The 23,602-nt window shown below is 38.8% G+C and overlaps 1 protein-coding gene across 1 annotated transcript in view; it reads left to right on the forward strand.

Moving 5' to 3' along the window:
* Positions 1 to 23,602, forward strand: part of LOC126355013 (serine/threonine-protein kinase PLK4) — a 237,555-nt gene that overhangs the window by 173,259 nt on the left and 40,694 nt on the right. The window contains exon 11 of the mRNA XM_050005153.1: positions 13,505 to 13,620. Within this exon, the coding sequence (XP_049861110.1) occupies positions 13,505 to 13,620 (116 nt within the window). The remainder of the gene's footprint in view (positions 1 to 13,504; positions 13,621 to 23,602) is intronic.

A 23,602-nucleotide genomic window follows, 5' to 3' on the forward strand; every position in this document is an offset into this window, starting at 1 on the left:
TTTCCCCCATTCCTGTCAATTGTTCCCTTATCCTCTCCTTGAAACTCTGTACAACCTCTGGTTCTTTCAGTCTATCCAGGTCCCATCTCCTTAATTTAGCACCTTTTTGTAGTTTCTTCAGTTTTAATCTACAGTTCATAACTAATAGATTGTGGCAAGAGTCCACATCTGCCCTGGAAATGTCTTACAATTTAAAACTTGATTCCTAAATCTCTGTCTTACCATTATGTAAACTATCTGATACCTTTTTAGTATCTCCAGGAATCTTCCATGTATACAACCTTCTTTTATGATTCTTGAACCAAGTATTAGCTATGATTAAGTTATGCTCTGTGCAAAATTCTACCAGGCGGCTTCCTCTTTCATTTCTTAGCCCCAATCCATATTTACCCACTATGTTTCCTTCTCTCCCTTTTCCTACTGACGAATTCCAGTCCCCCATGACTATAAAATTTTCGTCTCCCTGCATTACCTGAATAATTTCTTTTATCTCATCATACATTTCATCAATTTCTACATCATCTGCAGAGCTAGTTGGCATATAAACTTGTACTACTGTAGTAGGCATGGGCTTTGTGGCTATCTTGGCCACAATAATGCATTCACTATGCTGTTTGTAGTAGCTTACCCGCACTCCTATTTTTTTATTCATTATTAAACCTACTCCTGCATTACCCCTATTTGATTTTGTATTTATAACCCTGTATTCACCTGACCAAAAGTCTTGTTCCTCCTGCCACCGAACTTCACTGATTCCCACTATATCTAACTTTAACCTATCCATTTCCCTTTTTTAAATTTTCTAACCTACCTGCCCAATTAAGGGATCTGACATTCCACTGTCCGATCCGAAGAACGCCAGTTTTCTTTCTCCTGATAACGAGGTCCTCCTGAGTAGTCCCCGCCCGGAGATCCGAATGGGGGACTATTTTACCTCCGGAATATTTTACCCAAGAGGACGCCATCATCATTTAATCATACAGTAAAGCTGCATGCCCTCGGGAAAAATTACGGCTGTAGTTTCCTCTTGCTTTCAGCCGTTCGCAGTACCAGCACAGCAAGGCCGTTTTGGTTAATGCTGCAAGGCCATATCAGTCAATCATCCAGACTGTTGCCCCTGCAACTACTGAAAAGGCTGCTGCCCCTCTTCAGGAACCACATGTTTGTCTGGCCTCTCAACAGATACCCCTCGATTGTGGTTGCACCTACGGTACGGCCATCTGTATCGCTGAGGCACGCAAGCCTCCCCACCAACGGCAAGGTCCATGGTTCGTGGGAAGGACATAGGGGATATAAAAATGAAAAAGCTGGCATACTATGCTTACTTTCATTCCATAATGTCGTATGGGATTATTTTTTTGGGGTAATTCATCAAGCCAAGCTAAAGTTTTCTGGGCACAAAAATGTGCAATAAGAATTACATGTGGTGTGAACCCAAAAACATCCTGCAGAGGCCTGTTTGGGAAACTAGGGATACTAACTACTGCTTCCCTATATATTTATTCCCTTATGAAATTTGTCATAAAAAATATATCACTTTTTTTCAAACCAACAGCTCAGTTCATGAAATCTGTACTAGAAATAAGAATAATCTTCACAAATATTTAAAGTCACTTACTCTTGTACAAAAATATGTGCATTATTCAGGAACACACATTTTCAATAACTTGTCAACAGCCATAAAAAGCTTACCAACCAATGAAATTTGGTTTAAGAGAAGCCTAAAGGATTTATTGGTGGCCAACTCCTTCTACTCCATTGATGAATTTTTCAATGGAACCAACTGATTTGGGGTGTGTGTGTGTGTGTGTGTGTGTGTGTGTGTGTGTGTGTGTGTGTGTGTGTGTGTGTGTGTGTGTGTGTGTGTGTGTGTGTAAAGTTCAATCTAAATAACTATTGTAGTAGGTCTATTACATGTCAGGAGACTTCTGCGTGGACTGGCTTCTGTGGCAGGTAAGGTGATTACGGCAACAATCCTTTTATCTGTGGCGGGGCCGACAGCCATAACACGTGCACCTCCAGACGCAGCTCGCTGCTACATATCAGATTACGGCAGGGGTGGGGCCTTGGTTTCGGTCATTGACTTATCATTTTAAATCATTCACTAATCGAGCAGTCGCTCGGCAACAGCTACAGTTAGCAAATAATGTTGCGAGAATGTAAAAGGTGAACGACCTGTGACGTAACTTGTTTATTGTCGAAGTGCCGTCAGAGATGCAGTGAGTTACTGACTTTGAAAACCGCGGCGCGAAAAACGGACAGAAAAAGAACACTTTTACACATTTCTTTTTTTATGTACGAGATATTCTCGATGAACAGTCACTCATTCTTCTCTTGTCTCTTGTAACTTGTGTCGGACGCGCATGTCTTAGCGCCGTATTATTATTATCGTTAAAAATAATATTATTTTAGTGTAAAGTAAAAGTGCAATACTGCATAGCAGTAAATTTATTGTGCGATGTGTATGTGAAAACGTCAAAGGAATTATTGTCATTACGAGAAGAGAAGTGCCAGTCAAAACGGCATCCATGTTAAAATTCTTCATTGTAGTGTAAGTTCATCTATTAATTGCCATACATTCAGATTTAAATGGAATTGGTGTATGGACTATTTATTTAGTGTAGAATCTATGTCTCACTCCTTCATGAAGTTATTTAATTTTCTTTATGTTTCTGCCAAATAGAGAGTTCACAGTTACGAATTCTTTCGTCGAAATCGGACGGAAGTTATATGCGGCGAAATATTTTCTCCGCGCCACATTCTACTGGTAAATTCATGATAAACTACGGTCCCTTAGGAAATTCATGTTGAGCTATCCAAAAGTAATTATATTTTGAATAGGCATTTACTATCCTCTGCAGTGCAACTTCCAACTGATCAGACAATCCAACAAGAGGCAGCTGCACACGGTCGGCGTTCGCAAATATATTTCCACCGCTGATTATAGCTATATGTTGCAGCACAAAAGAAACATATTGTTATAATTAGCGACTACAAACGAGGATGTTTATAACGTATGTTTATGTATACACATTACGTATGTTGTTGTTGTTGTCTTCAGTCCTGAGACTGGTTTGATGCAGCTCTCCATGCTACTCTATGCTGTGCAAGCTGCTTCATCTCCCAGTACCTACTGCAACCTACATCCTTCTGAATCTGTTTAGTGTACTCATCTCTCGGTCTCCCTCTACGATTTTTACCCTCCACGCTGCCCTCCAATGCTAAATTTGTGATCCCTTGATGCCTCAAAACATGTCCTACCAACCGATCCCTTCTTCTAGTCAAGTTGTGCCACAAACTTCTCTTCTCCCCAATCCTATTCAATACCTCCTCATTAGTTACGTGATCTATCCACCTTATCTTCAGTATTCTTCTGTAGCACCACATTTCGAAAGATTCTATTCTCTTCTTGTCCAAACTAATTATCGTCCATGTTTCACTTCCATACGTAAACATATCGTTATAACCTCCAGACACAGCTCGCTGCTACATATCAGATTACGGCAGGGGTGGGGCCTGGGTTTCGGTCACTTCTTACTGTCACTCTGGCAAAGATCTGACAGCGGATACCGAGAGAGCGTAATCAACAGGAATGTTGTCGGGACACGACCAGCACCAAAACTCATGGCTGAAATGTTCAGAGTGCATGGTGCATTCATTCCCCCACTCATTTTAGAACCCGTCAAAACTGTACCAGAGGATCATACGATGCAAGCTTTCACAGCCAGTATTTGTATCCTTGCTGATTTGTAGTCATAAGACAATTGTGTAAGACATGTGCCAAACATTTATTTTTAATGCAGCAGGCATCATCAGAAGCTATAAACACACAGATAGTATTTGAAAAAGTCATAATACTCCCACGAACTGCTGGTAAAATTCTTTGCTTACACAACCAGTTCCAGTCGTCTGACCATCATTAGGTTCGTAAAAGTATTCACAGCATCATGTTAGGCGAAATACAAAAGCATTATCGTCAGGTGATAAAATCACAAAAGCCAGTTAGTTCTGATGTAAATGAGTACTCTGCCTAGTACAATCTCTATAAATTTATGCTGCAGCTTATATTATGATATGGTTTTATCACCTTACGATGATAATTTCCTATTTTGCCTAACTTGATGTTGTAAATACCTTTATGAACCTGATGATGGTCAGATGACTGAAACTGGTTGTGTTAATAAAGTATTTTACCAACAGCTCGAGGCAGTAATATGAATTTTTCAGATATATACGAACTGTGGGGCACGACATGAAAATAGACAGATAGTAGTTTGATACTCAGCCAAGCTCAGCAAATCAAAGTATAAGGGGCGTTCGAAAAGAAATGAGCCGCAGGCGTAATTGCAGAAACCAGTATCTGCATGTTAGATATATTGACCCTGGCTTTTGAAAAACTTATCCCACTGTGACACAAGGTGGCGAATGGCTGTGATGTTAACCAGTGTCACACTTACAGCTGGACGTCGTCGTCCACGGTGAATCGTATGCCCCTCAGAGCCTTTTTAAGGGGACCAAAAATGGCTTAATCATGGGGAGACAGTACCAGATTGTATGGAGGGTGGACAAGAACCTCCCATTTGAATTTCTGCAGGGGTGCCGCGAATGTGTTGGCCATATGAGGCTTTGCATTGTTGTGGAGTAAAATGACACCACGGGTGAGATTGCCTTGTTGTTTTGATCTGATCGCTTTGTGAAGCATGGTCAAGGTTTGCAAGTAACGCTGGGGGCATACACTGTCGTTTCAAGCTGCAGGAAGTGAATCAGAAGGGGGGCATCTTTGTCAAAGAAGAATATCAGCATAACCTTTCCTGCACTCGGAAGGGCGATGAGGTCCAGCTGTACATGCAGAACTGGTTAACATCACAGGCCCGGGAATTTTATGAGGCAGCCATTGACCGCCTTGTGTTACAGTGGGACAGGTGTCTCAGCAGCCAAGGTCAATACTTCTAATGTAAAGGTACTGGTTTCTGTAATTATGCCTTTGGCTTGTTTCTTTTTCAATGCCCCCTATACGTCGTAATCTGCTTCGGCTGCATTTCTGTGTCCATTTCCTCCTCCTCCCCCCTCTTTCTGCATTTCCTCATTCCGCTCCTCCACTCCTCCCTGTTCTCGTTCTCCTCCACTCTGTCACTTTCCATTTCTTTCATTTCCTCCTCACCTTTTTCACTGTCCCTCTCCTCCTTCCACCACTGTCTATTATTTTCTCTCCCTCCAACTTTCTGTCCATCTCCTCTCCTCCCCCCCTCCCCCCTTCCCAACCTCTAGCCTTGTTTATAGTTACTGCGAATGAAACCTTGATTGGGAAATTAAATCGCTTAAAATAAGTGGGTAAACTGGTTTGGATCATTAACACAAGGGCTAAAGAGACACATCCCCAACTGCTGCATCTGTGAGGATAGTAGCTTCAGTGACAGTATTTCTCGTCATAGTTTTAAATAGTGAACAGATAGGGATTGCATAGTTACGGATGATTCAGTTAAAACTGACTGTGCGAATGGAATCTAAAACACACATTTTCAGAGCACAGCATTTCCTTTCTTGCAGTCAGTTGTAAAAGAAAATCTTTACAATGTTGTTTAAAAAAAATTATAATGTATGTCCTTCTGAATGTTAGTAGAGTATCGTGGAACAGTTTGAAGTAAAACAATCAAGAAATTTTTGCTAAGAGCATTAAATCTTTTTGTATTAAATAAATATTTATGTATTACATATATTTAAAAAATACACAGCCAGTGTCTGTATGAATGTTTATTAGAGCATTGCATCAAAATTTGAAAGAAATTGATCAAGAAGAGAATATAAGCGCTGCTCGAGCTTTCCTCGGCCGCACTAGAAGGGCCGCACCAGAAGATGAGCTGTGGTATAAATTCTATAGCAGTGACTTATGAGCTTGTGCGATTTGCTTGCATGGAAATTGTATATATCGAAGGACATTGATTATTTGCATGTCGCCAATTGCTTGCAACCCATCTTGTACATACACAAGTTAAGTATTGTCAATTTAATTTACTGTAGTAAACTCCATTAATAAGATTTGCTGGAATGTTGTGTAGCTATCTGAGAAAACAACTTCCTAGGTGCCCTATGTTAGACGAGTGGGCAGGATCCCACACATGCATACTTCACAACATGAATTATGTCAACAGTGAAAAATCGTATAACCATCTCGTGCCTTTTCCATGCCATCTGTAGTCGTCCAAAATGAATAGCTTGCTTTTCTAAGTGGTTGGCTAATATTTTTTCCAGTGGATTTAGGATCAGTAACCTATACACCACTTGCTTTTACTATGAAAAAGTGTTGTTGGAGTGGAGGAGTTTTCCATCGGTAAGTCCTTCAGACTCCCCTTAAACTGTTCTTTATTAGAAGCTAAACTTTGTATCGCAAAATTTGTTCCTTAATAATGTTTTTTTTTTCTCTGTAGTAAGTGCTTTTTAACTATTTATGCAGATTGTTCTTATTCATATTATTAGATCCATGAACCAAGCTATTGGCTAAAAAAAGGAGGATATGTTATCTGTGACAGATTTTATGTAGGAATAAATACACACAGAAACATTGGTTAGTATATCAAATTCTTTGAACAGGTGTCTTGAGGATGTTCTTGAATTCAAGTTACAAATGATTCAACCTAGACACCTTTGGACCAAGCAACTTTGTCTTGGCTTATGTAGTTACCTCAAAATTTGATACCATATGAAGTTATGGAATGAAAGTGGACAAACCTCAAGGTGTTTATGAATGTAAGCTGTTTTTTGGTATGCTTATACCTGCAATGTTTATTATTATGAAGTGTGATTTCAAGAATCTGTGACATCATTATATCATATACTTATGGTGGGTGAAAATTGTTCACTGGTTCTGAACAGTGTACAGTGAGTATTTTCAATTTTAGTGACAATTAATTGGCTGCAAACCATTATATGTCAATGGGAGAATTTTCAACAGAACTTCCTACAACTGCACTTCACTTGCCATTTTGCCCTAGTACTTTATTATCTGCAAATAAAACATATTTATTATCTGGCATTGAAACTGTTGGAAGAGCATAAATATACTAAAGAAAAAGCAGTGGTCATAAACTAGAACTTCAGGGAGCTTAAATGTAATTATTTCTCATTTAGAGGTGAATGGCAGCCTAATCCTTTGGCTTGTCATGTTAATACTCTTTTCATATTCTTAGAGATACACTGAGGTGACAAAAGTCATACACTGAGGTGACAAAAGTCATGGGATGGTGATATGCACCTGCACAGATAGCGCTAGTACCGCTTGCACACGGTATAAGAGGGCAGTCCACTGGTGGAACTGTCACTTGGTCTCAGGTGATTCATGTGCAAAGGTTTCCGATGTGATTATGACCACACAACAGGAATTAACAGACTTTTGAACATGGAATAGTTGTTGGAGCTAGAAGCATGGGACATTCCATCTCGAAAATAGTTGGCAAATCCAATATTCCAAGATCCACAGTGTCAAGAGAATGCCGAGAATTCCAAATTTCAAGCATTACCTCTCACCACAGACAATGCAGTGGTCAATGATCTTCAGTAAACGAATGAGATGATCTTCAGTAAGCGACCGAGAGCAGCAGTGTTTGCATAGAGATGTCAGTGCTAACAGATGAGCAACGCTGCATGAAATAACCACAAAAATCAATGTGGGATCTACGAAGGAAGTATTTGTTAGGACAGTGCGACGAAATGTGGCGTTAATGGGCTATGGCAGCAGTTCACCAATGCCAGTGCCTTTGCTGACAGCGTGACATTGCCTGTAGTGCCTCTCTTGAGCTCGTGACCGTATCGGTTGGACCCTGGACAAATGGAAAACCATGGCCCAGTCAGGAGAGCCGCAATTTCAGTTGGTAAGAGCTGATGGTATGGTCCAAGTGTGGCACAGACCCCATGAAGCCATGGGTCTAAGTTATCAACAAGGCACTGTGCAAGCTAGTGGTGGATCCATAATGGTGTGGGCTGTGGTTACATGAAATGAGTTGGTCCTCTGGTCCACCTGAACCACAGTGCAATTTTTATGCATGACAGTGCTTCATATCACCGGGCCGCAGTTGTTCGCAGTTGGTTTGAATAACGTTGTGGTCAATTCGAGTGAATGATTTGGCCACCCAGATCGTCCCACACGAATTCCATCGAACATTTATTTGGCATAATCGAGATGTGAGATCATATGCAAAATCCTGCACTACCAATACTTTTGCAGTTACGGGTGGCTATAAAGGCAGCACAGCTCAGTATATCTGCAGAGACATCCAGTGACTTGTTGAGTCCGTGCCATATCGAGGTGCTGCACTATGCCGGGCAAAAGGAGGTCCGACATGATATTAGGAGGTGATCCATGACTGTTGTTACCTTGATGTATGAGAGTTAAAATATTTTGCAGCATGACTAGTGGTACCGTTATATTGCAATTTTCTTAAATGAATATTATAAACAAGGCTCATACTTCTCTCAAAAGTCACAGAAAACACATAATAAGCCATAATTCATCTAACAAATGAAGTGCATTTCCACTGTATACGCAAATAGTGTTTTAAATACTGCCACCCTTCAGAAATTAAAGTAAGTATGTTGTTTGTGAGCAGATAGTTTATAAGCCACTTATTCACAAATTAATTTATTGTTTAATTTTTGAAAATACTAGCTAAAGTAAAACTGAGTGACAGCTTGGTTTCATATCTGTATCCCCGTTCTCGTACAAAGGCGTATTTCAACATACTTCAGCCAATCAAGCAATGTCCCATTGTTAAATGTCTAGTAACATTAATAACTTAGTACATTGTAAAATGCAAAAGAACGCAACACATTGATATTTTATTATAATCATTAGAATGTTTTTGAGTCTAAAATTTTTATGACATGCATTACTTTTGATGAAGTATATGATATATCCATATTACTGAAGTTATTGATAGTCTGGTCACAGATATTTCAGGGCATTATTTATCAATCTGTGAACCCCATGTTATCAGTAAGATAAAAAGTACTCTTTGAGGAGATCTACCACTCTTTATGTGTCTATTACTGATTCATCATTTTCTTTTAAAGGTATCTGCTGCTGCTCATTCTGCTTTGTGGTTCTCCCAGTCTTTTCTTTCACTGTGCCCCATATATTGTTTTTATTTTGTTGATGGAGGTGGCATCTTTTCAAATTATTTTTACAGAGATGTTTAAATTGTTTTCTTCATATTTTGAGTTCCTATAAATAGATATGACACCAGCAATTGACCTGTTCCTGGCTAACAGATGCAGTTACAATAAAATAACTTTTTTCATTTGCTTGCAATTGTGCTTTTTAAATAATCTCTGAAAGTTTTGTGTGTCCTGTCTACACCTATACTAATATGTGGCTCAGCGACATCTAACTGAGACAACTCAGATCTGTTGTAACTTTATGGGCAATTAAAATTGTGTTCTAGAACAGGGGTTGAACTCGGAACCTTTACCTTTCACAAGCAGATGCTCTACCAATGGAGCCCACAAAAGACAAATGTTCCTTATTCTAGTTCAGGTCCAACATAGTTTTAAACTCCTAGGAAATTTCAAATCCATGCCCACTCTACATTCCATGATAATGAATAAACTGATCAAGAAAATCCTGTGCCTCTTCTTTCTGCTCCTTGTTGACACTTCCCATCTCTATTTTTATCTTGTCTCCCCTTAACCTGCCCAGATATTTTCTTGCCTCATATGGTTCATTCTGAGGGACAAGAACAATCTTCCCTTCCCATCTCACTATCTTCTATCTCTGCTGCGTGTCCTATAGAACAACTGAAGAACCTCACTTACTTCCCCCATAACCATCCCTTTTCAACTGCTGCAATGAAAAGAACTTGCAACAACTATTACATCAAATCTCAGGCTAAAAACCTTATGGCAAGGTGAACACTTCACACAAATGATCAATCACACTCTTGTAACAGGAATAAATTCTTGAATTGTTCAATAAACAGATTATTCATTTACAAAATCACTCCTAAAGGTCACATTCTTTCAGAAATTATCTAAAGTGGGAGTATTTCCTAAAAATAGGTACTAGATAATAAAATATTACAACTATTTACTTAATTCTGAAATGGAAAGGAGTTAACAGTGTTAGTGTTTCTCATATCAAGAAAGTATAAACATATTTCGGCTCAGATGATGCAGTCTCTCGCCTTCACGAGTGAAATCTTTTATATTAGAGTAGCAACAAATACACTATTTAATATAAACTAAGAAACTATAAGCTATACGAGAGCACAGTAAACATATTTCTCACCTGTCACAGGGTTGCTTCTATGGGCTTAGCTTTTTCTCAGATGGAAAACAGGAGTAAAATAGAAATATAGAACAAAGTCGGTGCTAAAATGCCTTCTGTGCACAATGTAACATCAGTAAATTAACAGAAAGAAATTGAGACTACAAGTTTAAGAGAATCTCCCAAACTGGTGTCTGTAGCAGACATATTTTAAATCTACTGAAACTTTTAGTGAAGAGGTTACACCTCTACTCAAAGAGTGGCTGTATCAGGGACAAAACTGAAGGTCACATGATTTGGCTTGTAAATGATATACAGTTTTTCATCCATCTTTTTTATTGTAGATTTGTTTGTTAGAATATCAATAGGACCCCTTTCTCCTGTTGCTGCAAGAAACTGTTGCTAATGTTGCTCTTACTAACACCTATCACAGTTCTCTCTGTCTTACACCGAAACTTTACCATAGGGAGTGCACTGGAATTAACATCAACTTGCCTCAGGAATCAGGCTGTTGTGAGTGAGTTTGAGTTGTATTTGTAAAAACTAAGTATGCCATGCTTTTTTAACAATCTTTAAGAGTCTTCTCTGTCATCCACTTATTAGTCTTCTCCTACACCTTTGGCACTTCTTCTCATTGTGAAGTTAATAGTAATCTCCACTCTAATGAGCACTTCATAGACTGACTCTCTATGCTGTACAGCTTTACCTGGAAAAAGATTCCATGATAGTCAGCAGTATTAATTTGGTGTTTAGGAGCTTTAATGGCTCTGAATGAATAATGAGACAGTTTCCAGAAATAATCCTTCATTATACAGTGGCAGAGGGGAAAGGGGGGGGGGGGGGGGGGGGAGATTGGATTGCAATAGAGGAAAGAGGTAAAGTTAGGATTTGAGCTTAGCTTGTGAATTGTGCTTTCATAGCTCGCTTGGTAAGAGTATGTGCTACAAAAGGCAGAGGTCTAGGTTTGATCCAAGCTCTAGTACACATGTTTAATACATCAGGAAGTTTCTCAACAAGGTAGATCTGCAGACTGGCTGTATTACTTTGGAAGCATAATTCACCCTGGTATTGACTTATCCATCCCCGTGTCTTTACGTCATCTTTGGTAACAATCGTTCTTTGGTGGAAGGCCAAGTGTTCCACAAGTTCAAATGCTAACCAGAGAATTTTATGCCTTGTCAGTATCAAGGCCCAAGACATAGTAAGTGAGCACTAACAAGAAAAATTATTCATGTAATGGAATTCTTTGTCCCCTTTATGTTCATTAATGTCCTAGTGTCTCATATATCCAGCAGAGAAATTTGTCCCAGACTCCCTTCTCTGCCTGTAAGTTTAGGGAAGGAGGTGCAATTTTCTGTGCCCTAGGGAAAATAGTAACTGTGGAAAATGAACTAATAGATACAGCAGCTAAGGAAATGTTCATAAGACACAGTGTGTTGTCTCATATATCTTCACATTTCTGCTGATACATTGATCTAGCACAGACTACAGTGCCTAAGTCTGTACTTTGAGATTAATATAACGATCTACATTTGAGGCCCCAAGCATAAGTAATCTGACATTATTCTTAGCTGAAGATCAAGAAGATCAATTCCTTATTGTGGTCAGAGGTCAAAGTTCCAAGCATAAGAGTCGAGATCTGAAGTCAACCCAAGTGAAATTGTAAAAGAACAAGTAGAATAATATTGTGAGTAGGACATAACCATTGTGCCACATGGAAGCACTATACTATCCTTGTTGTACTTAGTTCATAGGTAACTTCACCAGTTCAACAGTTGGTCATTTTCAAGCATTGCATATAATATAAGTATCCATCTTACTAGCATGTATAAGAACCCTATAACAGCTGACAGACCTAGTGTATTGTCCAAACATAACAGTGCAATATGTACTTCATGACTCATCTCTGATGCACATAGTGAGACAGTCTGGTAAGTTCACTGACTCAGAGCATGTATTGCTTTACTATATTTTTTGTATGGTTGTGCTTGGGCTGTCATCAATAATAATAATAATAATAATAATAATAATAATAATAATAATAATACTTATATGCTTCTTGCAATTGGTTGTTGTGGAGTCTAAAGTCAATAAAACAGATACAATAAATTACCTCAGCTTTGTAAATAATAATTACGTCTTATTTATAATGAAATAAGGATTTAAGAGAGATTGAAGATTTTCAGCCGTATTAGTGAGACACTTCATTGTTCTCTTAAAAATAAATTAAGAAAGAAGAAAAAACTTGCAGTTTTATCAACAGTATTATGTTAACAATATTGTTAAAAGGAAAGTTGCTACTCATCATATAGTGGAGATGCTGAGTCGCAGATAGGCACAACAAAAAGACTGTTACAAAGAATGGCTTTTGACCAGTAAGGCCTTTGTCAGAATTAGACGGTAAACACACACATACACACTCATGCAAATGCAACTCCGCATATGGTGAGTAGCAACTTTGCCTTTCGCAATATTGTTACATTCCAGCCTGGATTTTCCATTGTGTTTGTGTTAACACTGATAGTAGCAGTCAGGTAGGAACATTATCTATAAAATATGTGAAGTGTTTACAGTTTGTATTTGACCTTCACACAGATTTGGGGGGGGGGGGGGGGGCAGATATAAAAACAAATTACTATGGAATTGAAAAACATCTGCAATTACTTCATGGATTAAAGGACACAGGACATGTAGTTGTGGCTATTAGATTCTTCGGCATTGAAAATATGGAGAAACTTGTAACTCTTCTAGTGTCAGCTTATTGTTGTTCACTGAAACAAAAGTGTTTCCCATGCAAATGGAAAGTGGCACAGGTCATTCTGACGATGAGAAGGCTCTCAAAACTGATGCAGAGAACTTTAGGCTTTACTCATCAACTTCAGTTTGTTGTATTATGGAACATATATTATGCTGAAGCCTGATGACTATTCTGGAGGCTAAACTACTCGTACGTAAAAATCAACATTGTTTCTGCAACCACTGAATGTGCCTAGTAAATATATACATTCCAATTATCCAGATATGCAGTTAGATTGAAGAGTTTCTAGCAAACAGAAATCTGTATAAAATTTATAATGGAGGCAATGTCAGAAGCAAAGATAGTTTCTGGCATACCTCAAGGTAGCGTGTTAGGATTGCTTCAATTCATGGTACATGCAAGTTTTTTAAAAAAGTGTTTGTATTCTTTACAGATATTTTAGCCTGTTGCCTCGTATTGCACTTTAGTAGCCTTTGTCATATTTTTTTCAGGTTTGTAGAGAAGGCAAAATCTGTAACAACAAAGGTCACATACTTCACTGAAATGGGCAAATGCGAGCTGATGGAGAATGCACCAGATCCTGACTTCACTGTGTCATTTTATAATGGTATTCCATTTACGTTTTATTTACTTTTTGCTTTACTATAATTTTTGTTATTTTTTATGCTTTTCCTGTTCTTATTTTTATTCTTATTATTAATTTATTGTCTTTTGTGTGTTCAAAATGTGTAATTATTGGTTTGTGTGTTCTTTGCAATCTAATTGTTGTTGTGTTAGTATTATTGTTGACGTAATAGAGCTCTTGCGCCTTTAGAATCTTCTGTATCAATATGAGTAAACAATATCCTTTCTGCTTTTGAGCAGTTTTGTTAAAATTCTGAAGCTTTAGACAGCCCACACTGCCATTGTCTTCAGGAGTTAAAACATTAACGGCCACCAGTGGCAAAGTGTCCTTCTTATACATTCAAAACAGCAGAATCTTCCAAAGATGGGTCTAACTTATACTTGCATGGTAAGGAGAGTCTAGCAACACACCACAAATCCAGCCTTTCTTGTTCCTCTGAGAGGGTAAGAGCTCAGCTTCTCCTCGAAATTGCTGTTCTCACCAACTTATCACAAAGCTTTGTTCATTGTTTTTGACTGGTGTTCAAAGACCACCCTCATACACTCCTGAATGTCTACACTTAACCATTTTTGAAATTTCTGTGTAGTACTCAAATATCAGCTGCCTCTTTTATATTTAAATTTCAACAAGTTATTGAATGGACCAAATTCTCATCTTTTCCGTAGCATTTTGCGGCCTTTCTTTACACACTGCTCTGCCACAGTCTACTTGTCTGTCTCCCTCAGTTTTGTATGTCACTCAGATTCAGCACAAAGTCTAGAATTTGTGAAACTGGGACTGATTCGTTACACATAAATACATTTGCAAGACTTCCTGCACACTGTGTACTATAAGTCCTACATTGTCTTCAACTGACTTCATTGTGTCATTTTACAGCAGTGTTCCATGTGCTGCCTGTTCCATGTTTCCATGCATGCATAAATGAACTCTGATGCTTCTTGCATGTTGTCAGTATTGTAATGTCATAAGACAATTGTGGTTGCAGCTATTGACGACTTCAGCTCAACTACCGTGGATTAAAAACAAAGAGGACTTTATTCTGATAGAGTTGTTGTCATCTTAAAATTTTCCTGTAACAGTACTTCTTCCCTTACATCATACTTTTATCTAAAGCTGCATTATATTATTGAAAACTATTTGGCGTCTTCTACAGTTAGTGCTGATACGGGTTTAAGAACAGGCAAAATAACGTTATTCTCATCTGTATCACAGACCTAAAAACCAAAATAAAATGTGACAAAAAACAAAGTCACATGATAATTTCATTTTAAATGCTGTTGATACAAATTCAGTTGTAGAATTTTTACATATAGCGCATTTTCACAGTGAAAGTGTTAATTTTAGTTATAGCATTTCTTGTGTTTATTTATTGTAAGGTGAATTTAGGGATCAGTGTCAGATGTCAGTGAACGCAATACACTTATGACTTACATGCTGAAAACGAGAGAGAAGCTCACATGGCATGTACAAGGCACTGTTTTGAAGCTGTAAGAGGAGATTGTATTGGAAGAGATGTTATGCGTGATTACAGAGAATATTATTGAGACTGATAATCATGTGGATATACAGTGAAAACACTCTTTTACACTTTCCATGGCACTTTAAGAAGTTGTGTTAGTTGCAGAAAAATATAAATTAAACTAAACTCCATCCAAACTCCTCGGAAGGCCTAGGGGTATTGACTGACCAGGTCATCATCCTCAGCCGATAGGTATCACTGGATGAGGGTATGAAGAGTCATGAGGTCAACACGCCGCTCTCCCATCCATTGTCAGCTATTGTGACTGGAGACTCTGCTTCTCGATAATGTAGCTCCTCAATTGGCCTCACAAGGGCTGAGTTCCCTGCTTGCCAACTGCGCTCGGCAGGCCCGAACAGTTACCTGTCCAAGTCTTAGCCAAGCCCAACAGTGCTTACCTTTGGTGATCACGTGGGAACCAGTGTTATCACTGCGGCAAGACCATTAGTGCAGAAAAATTTAAATGGTTGGAAATTACTTGCTAAACACTTACTTCAAGAAACATCAATGAAAAGCTTTCCTCAGCTCAAAAGGTTCATTTTAATACCACATTACTTTATTGGGAGGTGGGGACTCCTATTGGAGGTGATATCCCATTGCCTTTCTCTGATCTTCAAATTGAGTTGTTCCAATAGTTATGGGAAAACTCACAGTTTAATGAGGCTTCTGAATCCCGATGCATCTCAACATTTTTCACATTAATAAACATTGTCAGATATGAAAAAGTGTTAAGTGACAAATAAAAACCCTATGACTGACCTGGGGTGCAACATGAGACCTTTGAATCTGTAGTCTGACATTTTACCACTTAGCCACCATGTGTCACAAAACATCACAACCCATTTTATTCACTGTATTGAGTTTTATTGAAAACCTTGGTCTTAAAAAATTTTGTCATCTCATAATCATGTTGATAGCTCCTATACTACCAAAAAGGCGAGAATTGTTTTTGTTTTCATTTCTTCTGGTGAAGTTTTAATCTGATCTTCTAGTTCATACATACATTTAAAAGTTCTGATGCATACATCCCCAGCAGACATATACAGGGTGTACATAAAGTCCGGGGACACTTTCAATTATTTATTGCACAAGAACCAAACATAGTACAGATATCATACATTTGTCATTTTGAAGAGAAACCCTGAAAGTTTTTTCATGTACACTGCCTCAGCGTAGTTTGGTAATTTGCCGATAACGCTAGTCGCAAACTTGGCGCGTTCATGTGGGGAGAGAGCTTTCTGTGTGTTGGAGTTCAACAAAAACAAATGTGCTTCAGCTGTTAAACAGATATTTAGAACCAAGTATGGTAAGAAGCCACCAACAAGGAAGGCCATTTACCACTGACAAGAAATTCGTTACATCAGGCTGCATGTGCCCGGCAAAGAGAAGCGGATGTCCCAGTGTGAGTGAAGTGAATGTGGAGTTCATATGAGAGACATTCATAAGGAGTCCAAAGAAATCGGTGCGTCATGCATCCTGTGACTCTTTTCTGTGGGGACACATTAAATATCTGGTGTACGTACCACCTCTACCACATGACGTAGCAGAGCTCTGGGAGAGAATACAGGAAGCGACTGCCACAGTCGACGATGCCACGTTGGGATGGGTATGGCAAGAATTCGATTACAGTATTGATGTCTGCTGGGTCACTCATGGTACGCGTATTGAATGTTTGTAAAAAAAACTTTCTGAGTTTCTCTTCAAAATGTAATATGTATGACATCTGTACAATGTTTAGTTCTTGTGCAGTAAATAATTGGAAGTGTCCCCAGACTTTATGTACATCCTGTATTTCTTTATTGTATTCACTGCTGCATTTACATTCACACTGCAAGACCTGGCACTGTCATTATTATGACTATCACTGCTCTCACTTCCTCTGTTGTTATATTTTCCTGAGTTTGAGAATCCATGATGTCTTTCACAGACACACAGTCTTTGGTGAAAGTATTGTCGTCAACATGCAGGAAATCTTGCCCTAGATACTCCCAACTGCAACTTTTTCGACAGTGGAGTTGACACTATCAGCATTATCATTCCCAGATCTGGTAGAACAACTCTTCCTTCATCTGTTTGGAGAATTCCAGTTTTTGTAAAGTAGTTTGGGATGGTGGACTCCTTCCTCTTCTTCTACATTTTTGCTGTATAATTCAGAAATTTCAGAATTGATACTTTAGAGGAGGCCATCCCTTTTCGAGTCTCCATAAGATATAATGCCTTATCCACAGTGGATTTGTGTTCATTTTTTTTAAAACATGGGTAATACCAACATTCAGCTATACCTTGCAGCTCTCCTGTGCACAGCCTAATTCCAAATGCAAATTTCATAAATATATTTTTTTACGATTTACAGGACAACAGTCTACAAATAGGAGAATTTTCTTTTTATAGGCTCCCATGTTTGCATCAAGACTATGCAACTGTATTTTCAAAAAGTTCTGAAGCCATCCATGCTTTGTTTTTGGGAGGCATTGTCTTCACTATTTTAAAACTGTTGTAAATAGCAGAAAATGTTGATTGTGTGCATATAAAAGTAGGGTTATACTGTAGTCTCTTTTTCTAGTAAAAGGCTTCATATTGATGTTGGTTACCTTTTCTTATAGTGTTCCCCAATCCAGCACATGAGCTCCCTGTGGAGGTGTTCGTACTCATATAATCCAAACTGGTGTTATTCTTGAATTTTACATTACTATACAAGTGTCTTTCCTAAGGGTCATCAGGCATGTGCAGATATTTGCACCATGTAGGTGGTGTCATTCCAAACAATAGCTGCTCATCACCACTTACGCACAACTCCCAGCGTTGACGGAAAGTATCGGTTGGTTTCCCGTTAGAAACAAAATTATTATTAAATCTGGCTTTTAGGTGCCCATTCGATAGAGCACTCCCAGTCTAGTGCATTACCCATTTTATCGATACGTATTAACGGGAACAGTAAAATATGAAGAATTATCAGTATTTCACTAGCAACTGAGTAGCGTGCTTCTGCGTGGTGGTTGCAATCAGTGTGGGCCAGGGCAATGTTTTCACTGCTGGAGTACTTCTTATTCCTCATGTTTTACCCCTGTTAATAAATATCAGTGAAACAAATATTGCACTAGACTAGTTTGGGACCTCTCTGTTGAATAGCCACATAAAATTCCATTTTAAAACTCATGTTGTTTGTAACAGGAAACAAACCGGTGCTTTTCATTGCCACCAGCCTGCATGAAAGAAATGATGAGCAGTATTTGTTTAGACTGACTCCCGTTGCACGTTGCAAAAGCAGAATTGCAAATGTCTGCTGAAACACTGAAGAAAATGTGCATGATGATTTTTAGGTAGACACCCTTTAAAATCATAGCTTATTACTATTCTTATGGTTATCAGTATAAGGAGTGATCCTAATCACATATAATCTTACTTTCTTCCCAAGGAATACTATATTTAGTCGATTAGCTGCTAGACAGTTATTGAGATTTAAGTGTGTGCATTTCACCTAAATAACTGTTTAGCAGCCAAAGAACTTAGTGTCACATTTGGTGGGAAGGTGTACAGCACAACTTCCATCCTAAATACCTCAGTGTTGTCCTAAACCATTCCTCAACTTACAGTGAACACCTTGAATAAGATAGTCACAAATAAAAACAAGAAACAACATCGTTGGAAACTTACTAGGACAACACGGGAGGCTTTAAGCAAAAACATTTTGCACAACAACAACAGCTACAGCATATTTGACCCTAGAAATATTTTGATTTTTGTTGGTACAAAAATGCACAAGTTAAAAAATTTTATGTACGACTGATGAAACCATGAGGATTATAACTGGTACATTAAAAACTACTCCTTCACCATGATTACCTGCACTTAGCAATATTCTGTTATCTGAGCTAAGATCCGAATGTCCAGGCTCCCAAGAATGGAACAAATTACATTACCCTGCTTGACAACAATACCTCCCTTGTGGTCATAAACAACCTAACATAGCATCGGTAGAAGTCCCTGAAATGAACTTGGGAAAATATCATAGGTTCAAACTTTGATATTAGTGAAGAATGGAAGAGGACATGGACAAAAAGTATCATCTACATCTTCATTTATACTCTTACAAAAAGTATCATCTACATCTACATTTATACTCCGCAAGCCACCTCATGTTGTGTGGCGGAGAGTACTTCGTGTGCCACTGTTACTTCCCCTCTTTCGTGTTCCAGTCCCGTACGGTTCATCAGAAGGATGACTGCTGGTAAGCCTTCATATAGGCATGAATCTCTCTGATTTTATCTTCATTGCCTTTTCAAGAGATGTAAGTAGGCAGAAGCAATATATTGGTTGACTCTTCTAGGAACATGTGCTCTTGGAATTTTATCAGTAGCCTACACAATAATGCAAAATGCCTCTCTTGCAGCACCTGCCACTGGAGTTAACTGAGTATGTCCGTGGCACTTGTGCACATACTAAATGAATCTGTAATGAAACACGCTGCTCTTTGGATCTTCTATGTTCCCTCTATCAATCCTATCTGGTACAGATTCCAGACTGATGAACAATATTTGAGTATTGGTTGAAGCAGTGTTTTGTAAGCTACTTCCATTGTTGTTGAACTACATTTCTGGAAGATTCTCCCAGTTAATCTCAGTCTGGCATCTGCCTCACTTCCGATTAAATATATGTGGTCGTTCCACTTCATATTTCTCCATACACATACTCCTAGATATTTTATGGAAATAACTGCTCCCAGTGGTTGCTCTGCAATTGTGTAATCATAGAATAAAAAGTTTTTCTGTCTATGTATTAGCATTACATTACTTTTATATGTTGAGTGTCAGTTGCCACTCCCTGCACCAAATGTCTATCCTCTGCAGATCTTCCTGCATTTCACTACAATTTTCTACTGTTGTGACTTATCTGTATACTACAGTATCATCAACAAAACGCTTCATGGAACTTCCTGTGTTGTATAATAGGTCAATTATATGAGTTGTTAAAAGTAATGGTCTTGTGATAATTCCTTGGCGCAGAGTAACAGGCTGTGTTCTGTTTGCTAGAAACTTGTCAGTTAAATCACACAATTGGTCAGATATTCCATATGCTCATATTTGGTTCACTAAGCAGCATTGTGGAACTGTACCAAACACTTTCTGGAAGTCAAGGAACACAGCATCTCTCTGGGTGCCTGTATCTACCGCTTTCTGGATCTCATGATGAACAGAATGAGCTGGGTTTCACACAATGGTTGTTTTCAGAATCAATGTTGATTCTTACAGAGGAAATTTGTGGCCCTCAGCAATGTCAGTTTGCATACATAAAATGTGTTCCAAACAGACTGAAGTCAGAGAAGTAGTCGTATGTTTTGTGCTTCTGTTTGACGAGCCTTCTTTAAACAGGAATGACCTGTGCCTTTTTTCAGTCATTAGTAATACTTTGTTCCTCTAGATCCTGTGATACACTGCAGGTAAAAGAGAGGCAACTTCTTTCGCACACTCTGCGTAGAATCAGACTGGTATCCCATTGGGTCCAGTAATCTTTCCTCTTTTGACCAATGTCACTTGTTTTTCTAACCCTTGGTCACTTATTTCATTATCTGTCTTTTTTTTTATTATTATTCACACGGAAATTTGAAGGAGGAACACCAGTGCAATTTTCCTGCGTGAGACAGTTTTAGAAAAATACGTTTAGTATTTCTGCCTTTTCTGTGTCATCCTCTGTTTGAACATCACTATGATCACAATGAGCCTAGACAGATGGCTTCGACCCAATTACAGATTAACAGATTAACCAAAACTTCTTACGATATTCTGCCAAGCCAGTGGATAGAATTTTAATTTCAAATTCATTGAAACTTCATGCTTAACCCTCGTTACACTAATTTTGGTATCATTTAGTTTGGCTACGTTTAAATTACCCCCGTGAACCATGGACCTTGCCGTTGGTGGGGAGGCTTGCGTGCCTCAGCGATACAGATGGCCGTACCATAGGTGCAACCACAACAGAGGGGTATCTGTTGAGAGGCCAGACAAACATGTGGTTCCTGAAGAGGGGCAGCAGCCTTTTCAGTAGTTGCAGGGGCAACAGTCTGGATGATTGACTGATCTGGCCTTGCAGCATTAACCAAAACGGCCTTGCTGTGCTGGTACTGCGAACGGCTGAAAGCAAGGGAAAACTACAGCCGTAATTTTTCCCGAGGACATGTAGCTGTACTGTATGATTAAATGATGATGGCATCCTCTTGGGTAAAATATTCCGGAGGTAAAATAGTCCCCCATTCGGATCTCCGTGCGGGGACTACTCAGGAGGACCTCGTTGTCAGGAGAAAGAAAACTGGCGTTCTACGGATTGGAGCGTGGAATGTCAGATCCCTTAATTGGGCAGGTAGGTTAGAAAATTTAAAAAGGGAAATGGATAGGTTAAAGTTAGATATAGTGGGAATTAGTGAAGTTCGGTGGCAGGAGGAACAAGACTTTTGGTCAGGTGAATACACGGTTAGAAATACAAAATCAAATAGGGGTAATGCAGGAGTAGGTTTAATAATGAATAAAAAAAATAGGAGTGCGGGTAAGCTACTACAAACAGCATAGTGAATGCATTATTGTGGCCAAGATAGACACAAAGCCCATGTCTACTACAGTAGTACAAGTTTATATGCCAACTAGCTCTGCAGATGATGAAGAAATTGATGAAATGTATGATGAGATAAAAGAAATTATTCAGGTAGTGAAGGGAGATGAAAATTTAATAGTCATGGGTGACTGAATTCGTCAGTAGGAAAAGGGAGAGAAGGAAACGTAGTGGGTGAATATGGATTGGGGCTAAGAAATGAAAGAGGAAGCCATCTGGTAGAATTTTGCACAGAGCATAACTTAACATAGCTAACACTTGATTCAAGAATCATAAAAGAAGATTGTATACATGGAGGAATCCTGGAGATACTAAAAGGTATCAGATAGATTATATAATGGAAAGACAGAGATTTAGGAATCAGATTTTAAATTGTAGGACATTTCCAGGGGCAGATGTGGACTCTGACAACAATCTATTGGTTATGACCTGTAGATTAAAACAGAAGAAACTTCAAAAAGGTGGGAATTTAAGGACATGGGATCTGGATAAGATGAAAGAACCAGAGGTTGTACAGAGTTTCAAAGAGAGCATAAGGGAACAATTGACAGGAATGGGGGAAAGAAACACAGTAGAAGAAGAATGGATAGCTTTGAGGGATGAAGTAGTGAAGGCAGCACAGTATAAAGTAGGTAAAAAGACGAGGGCTGCTAGAAATCCTTTGGGTAACAGAAGAAATATTGAATTTAATTGATGAAAGGAGAAAATATAAAAATGCAGTAAATGAAGCAGGCAAAAAGGAATACATACGTCTCATAAATGAGATCGACAGGAAGTGCAAAATGGCTAAGCAGGGATGGCTAGAGGACAAATTTAAGGATGTAGAAGCTTATCTCACTAGGGGTAAGATAGATACAGCCTACAGGAAAATTAAAGAGACCTTTGGAGAGAAGAGAATCACTTGTATGAATATCAAGAGCTCAGATGGCAAACCAGTTTTAAGCAAAGGAGGGAAGGCAGAAAGGTGGAAGGAGTATATAGAGGGTTTATACGTGGGCGATGTACTTGAGGACAATATTATGGAAATGGAAGAGGACGTAGATGAAGACGAAATGGGAGATACGATACTGCGGGAAGAGTTTGACAGAGCACTGAAAGACCTGAGTCAAAACAAGGCCCCAGGAGTAGACAACATTCCATTAGAACTACTGACCGCCTTGGGTGAGCCAATCATGACAAAACTCTACCAGCTGGTGAGCAAGATGTATGAGACAAGCGAAATACCCTCAGACTTCAAGAAGAATATAATTATAATCCCAAAGAAAGCAGGTGCTGACAGATGTGAAAATTACTGAACTATCAGTTTAATAAGTCACAGCTGTGAAATACTAACGCGAATTCTTTACAGACGAATGGAAAAACTGGTAGATGCAGACCTTGGGGAGGATCAGTTTGGATTCCGTAGAAATGTTGGAACACGTGAGGCAATACTGACCTTACAACTTATCTTAGAAGAAAGATTAAGAAAAGGCAAATCTAAGTTTCTAGCATTTATAGACTTGGAGAAAGCTTTTGACAATGTTGACTGGAATACTCTCTTTCAAATTCTGAAGGTGGCAGGGGTAAAATACAGGGAGCGAAAGGTTATTTACAATTTGTACAGAAACCAGATGGCAGTCATAAGAGTCGAGGGGCATGAAAGGGAAGCAGTGGTTGGGAAAGGAGTGAGACAGGGTTGTAGCCTCTCCCCGATGTTATTCAATCTGTATATTGAGTAAGCAGTAAAGGAAACAAAAGAAAAATTCGGAGTAGGTATTAAAATTCATGGAGAAGAAGTAAAAACATTGAGGTTCGCCGATGACATTGTAATTCTGTCAGAGATAGCAAAGGACCTGGAAGAGCAGT

This window comes from Schistocerca gregaria, chromosome 3 (genome assembly GCF_023897955.1).
Source record: "Schistocerca gregaria isolate iqSchGreg1 chromosome 3, iqSchGreg1.2, whole genome shotgun sequence".
Lineage (NCBI taxonomy): Eukaryota > Metazoa > Arthropoda > Insecta > Orthoptera > Acrididae > Schistocerca > Schistocerca gregaria.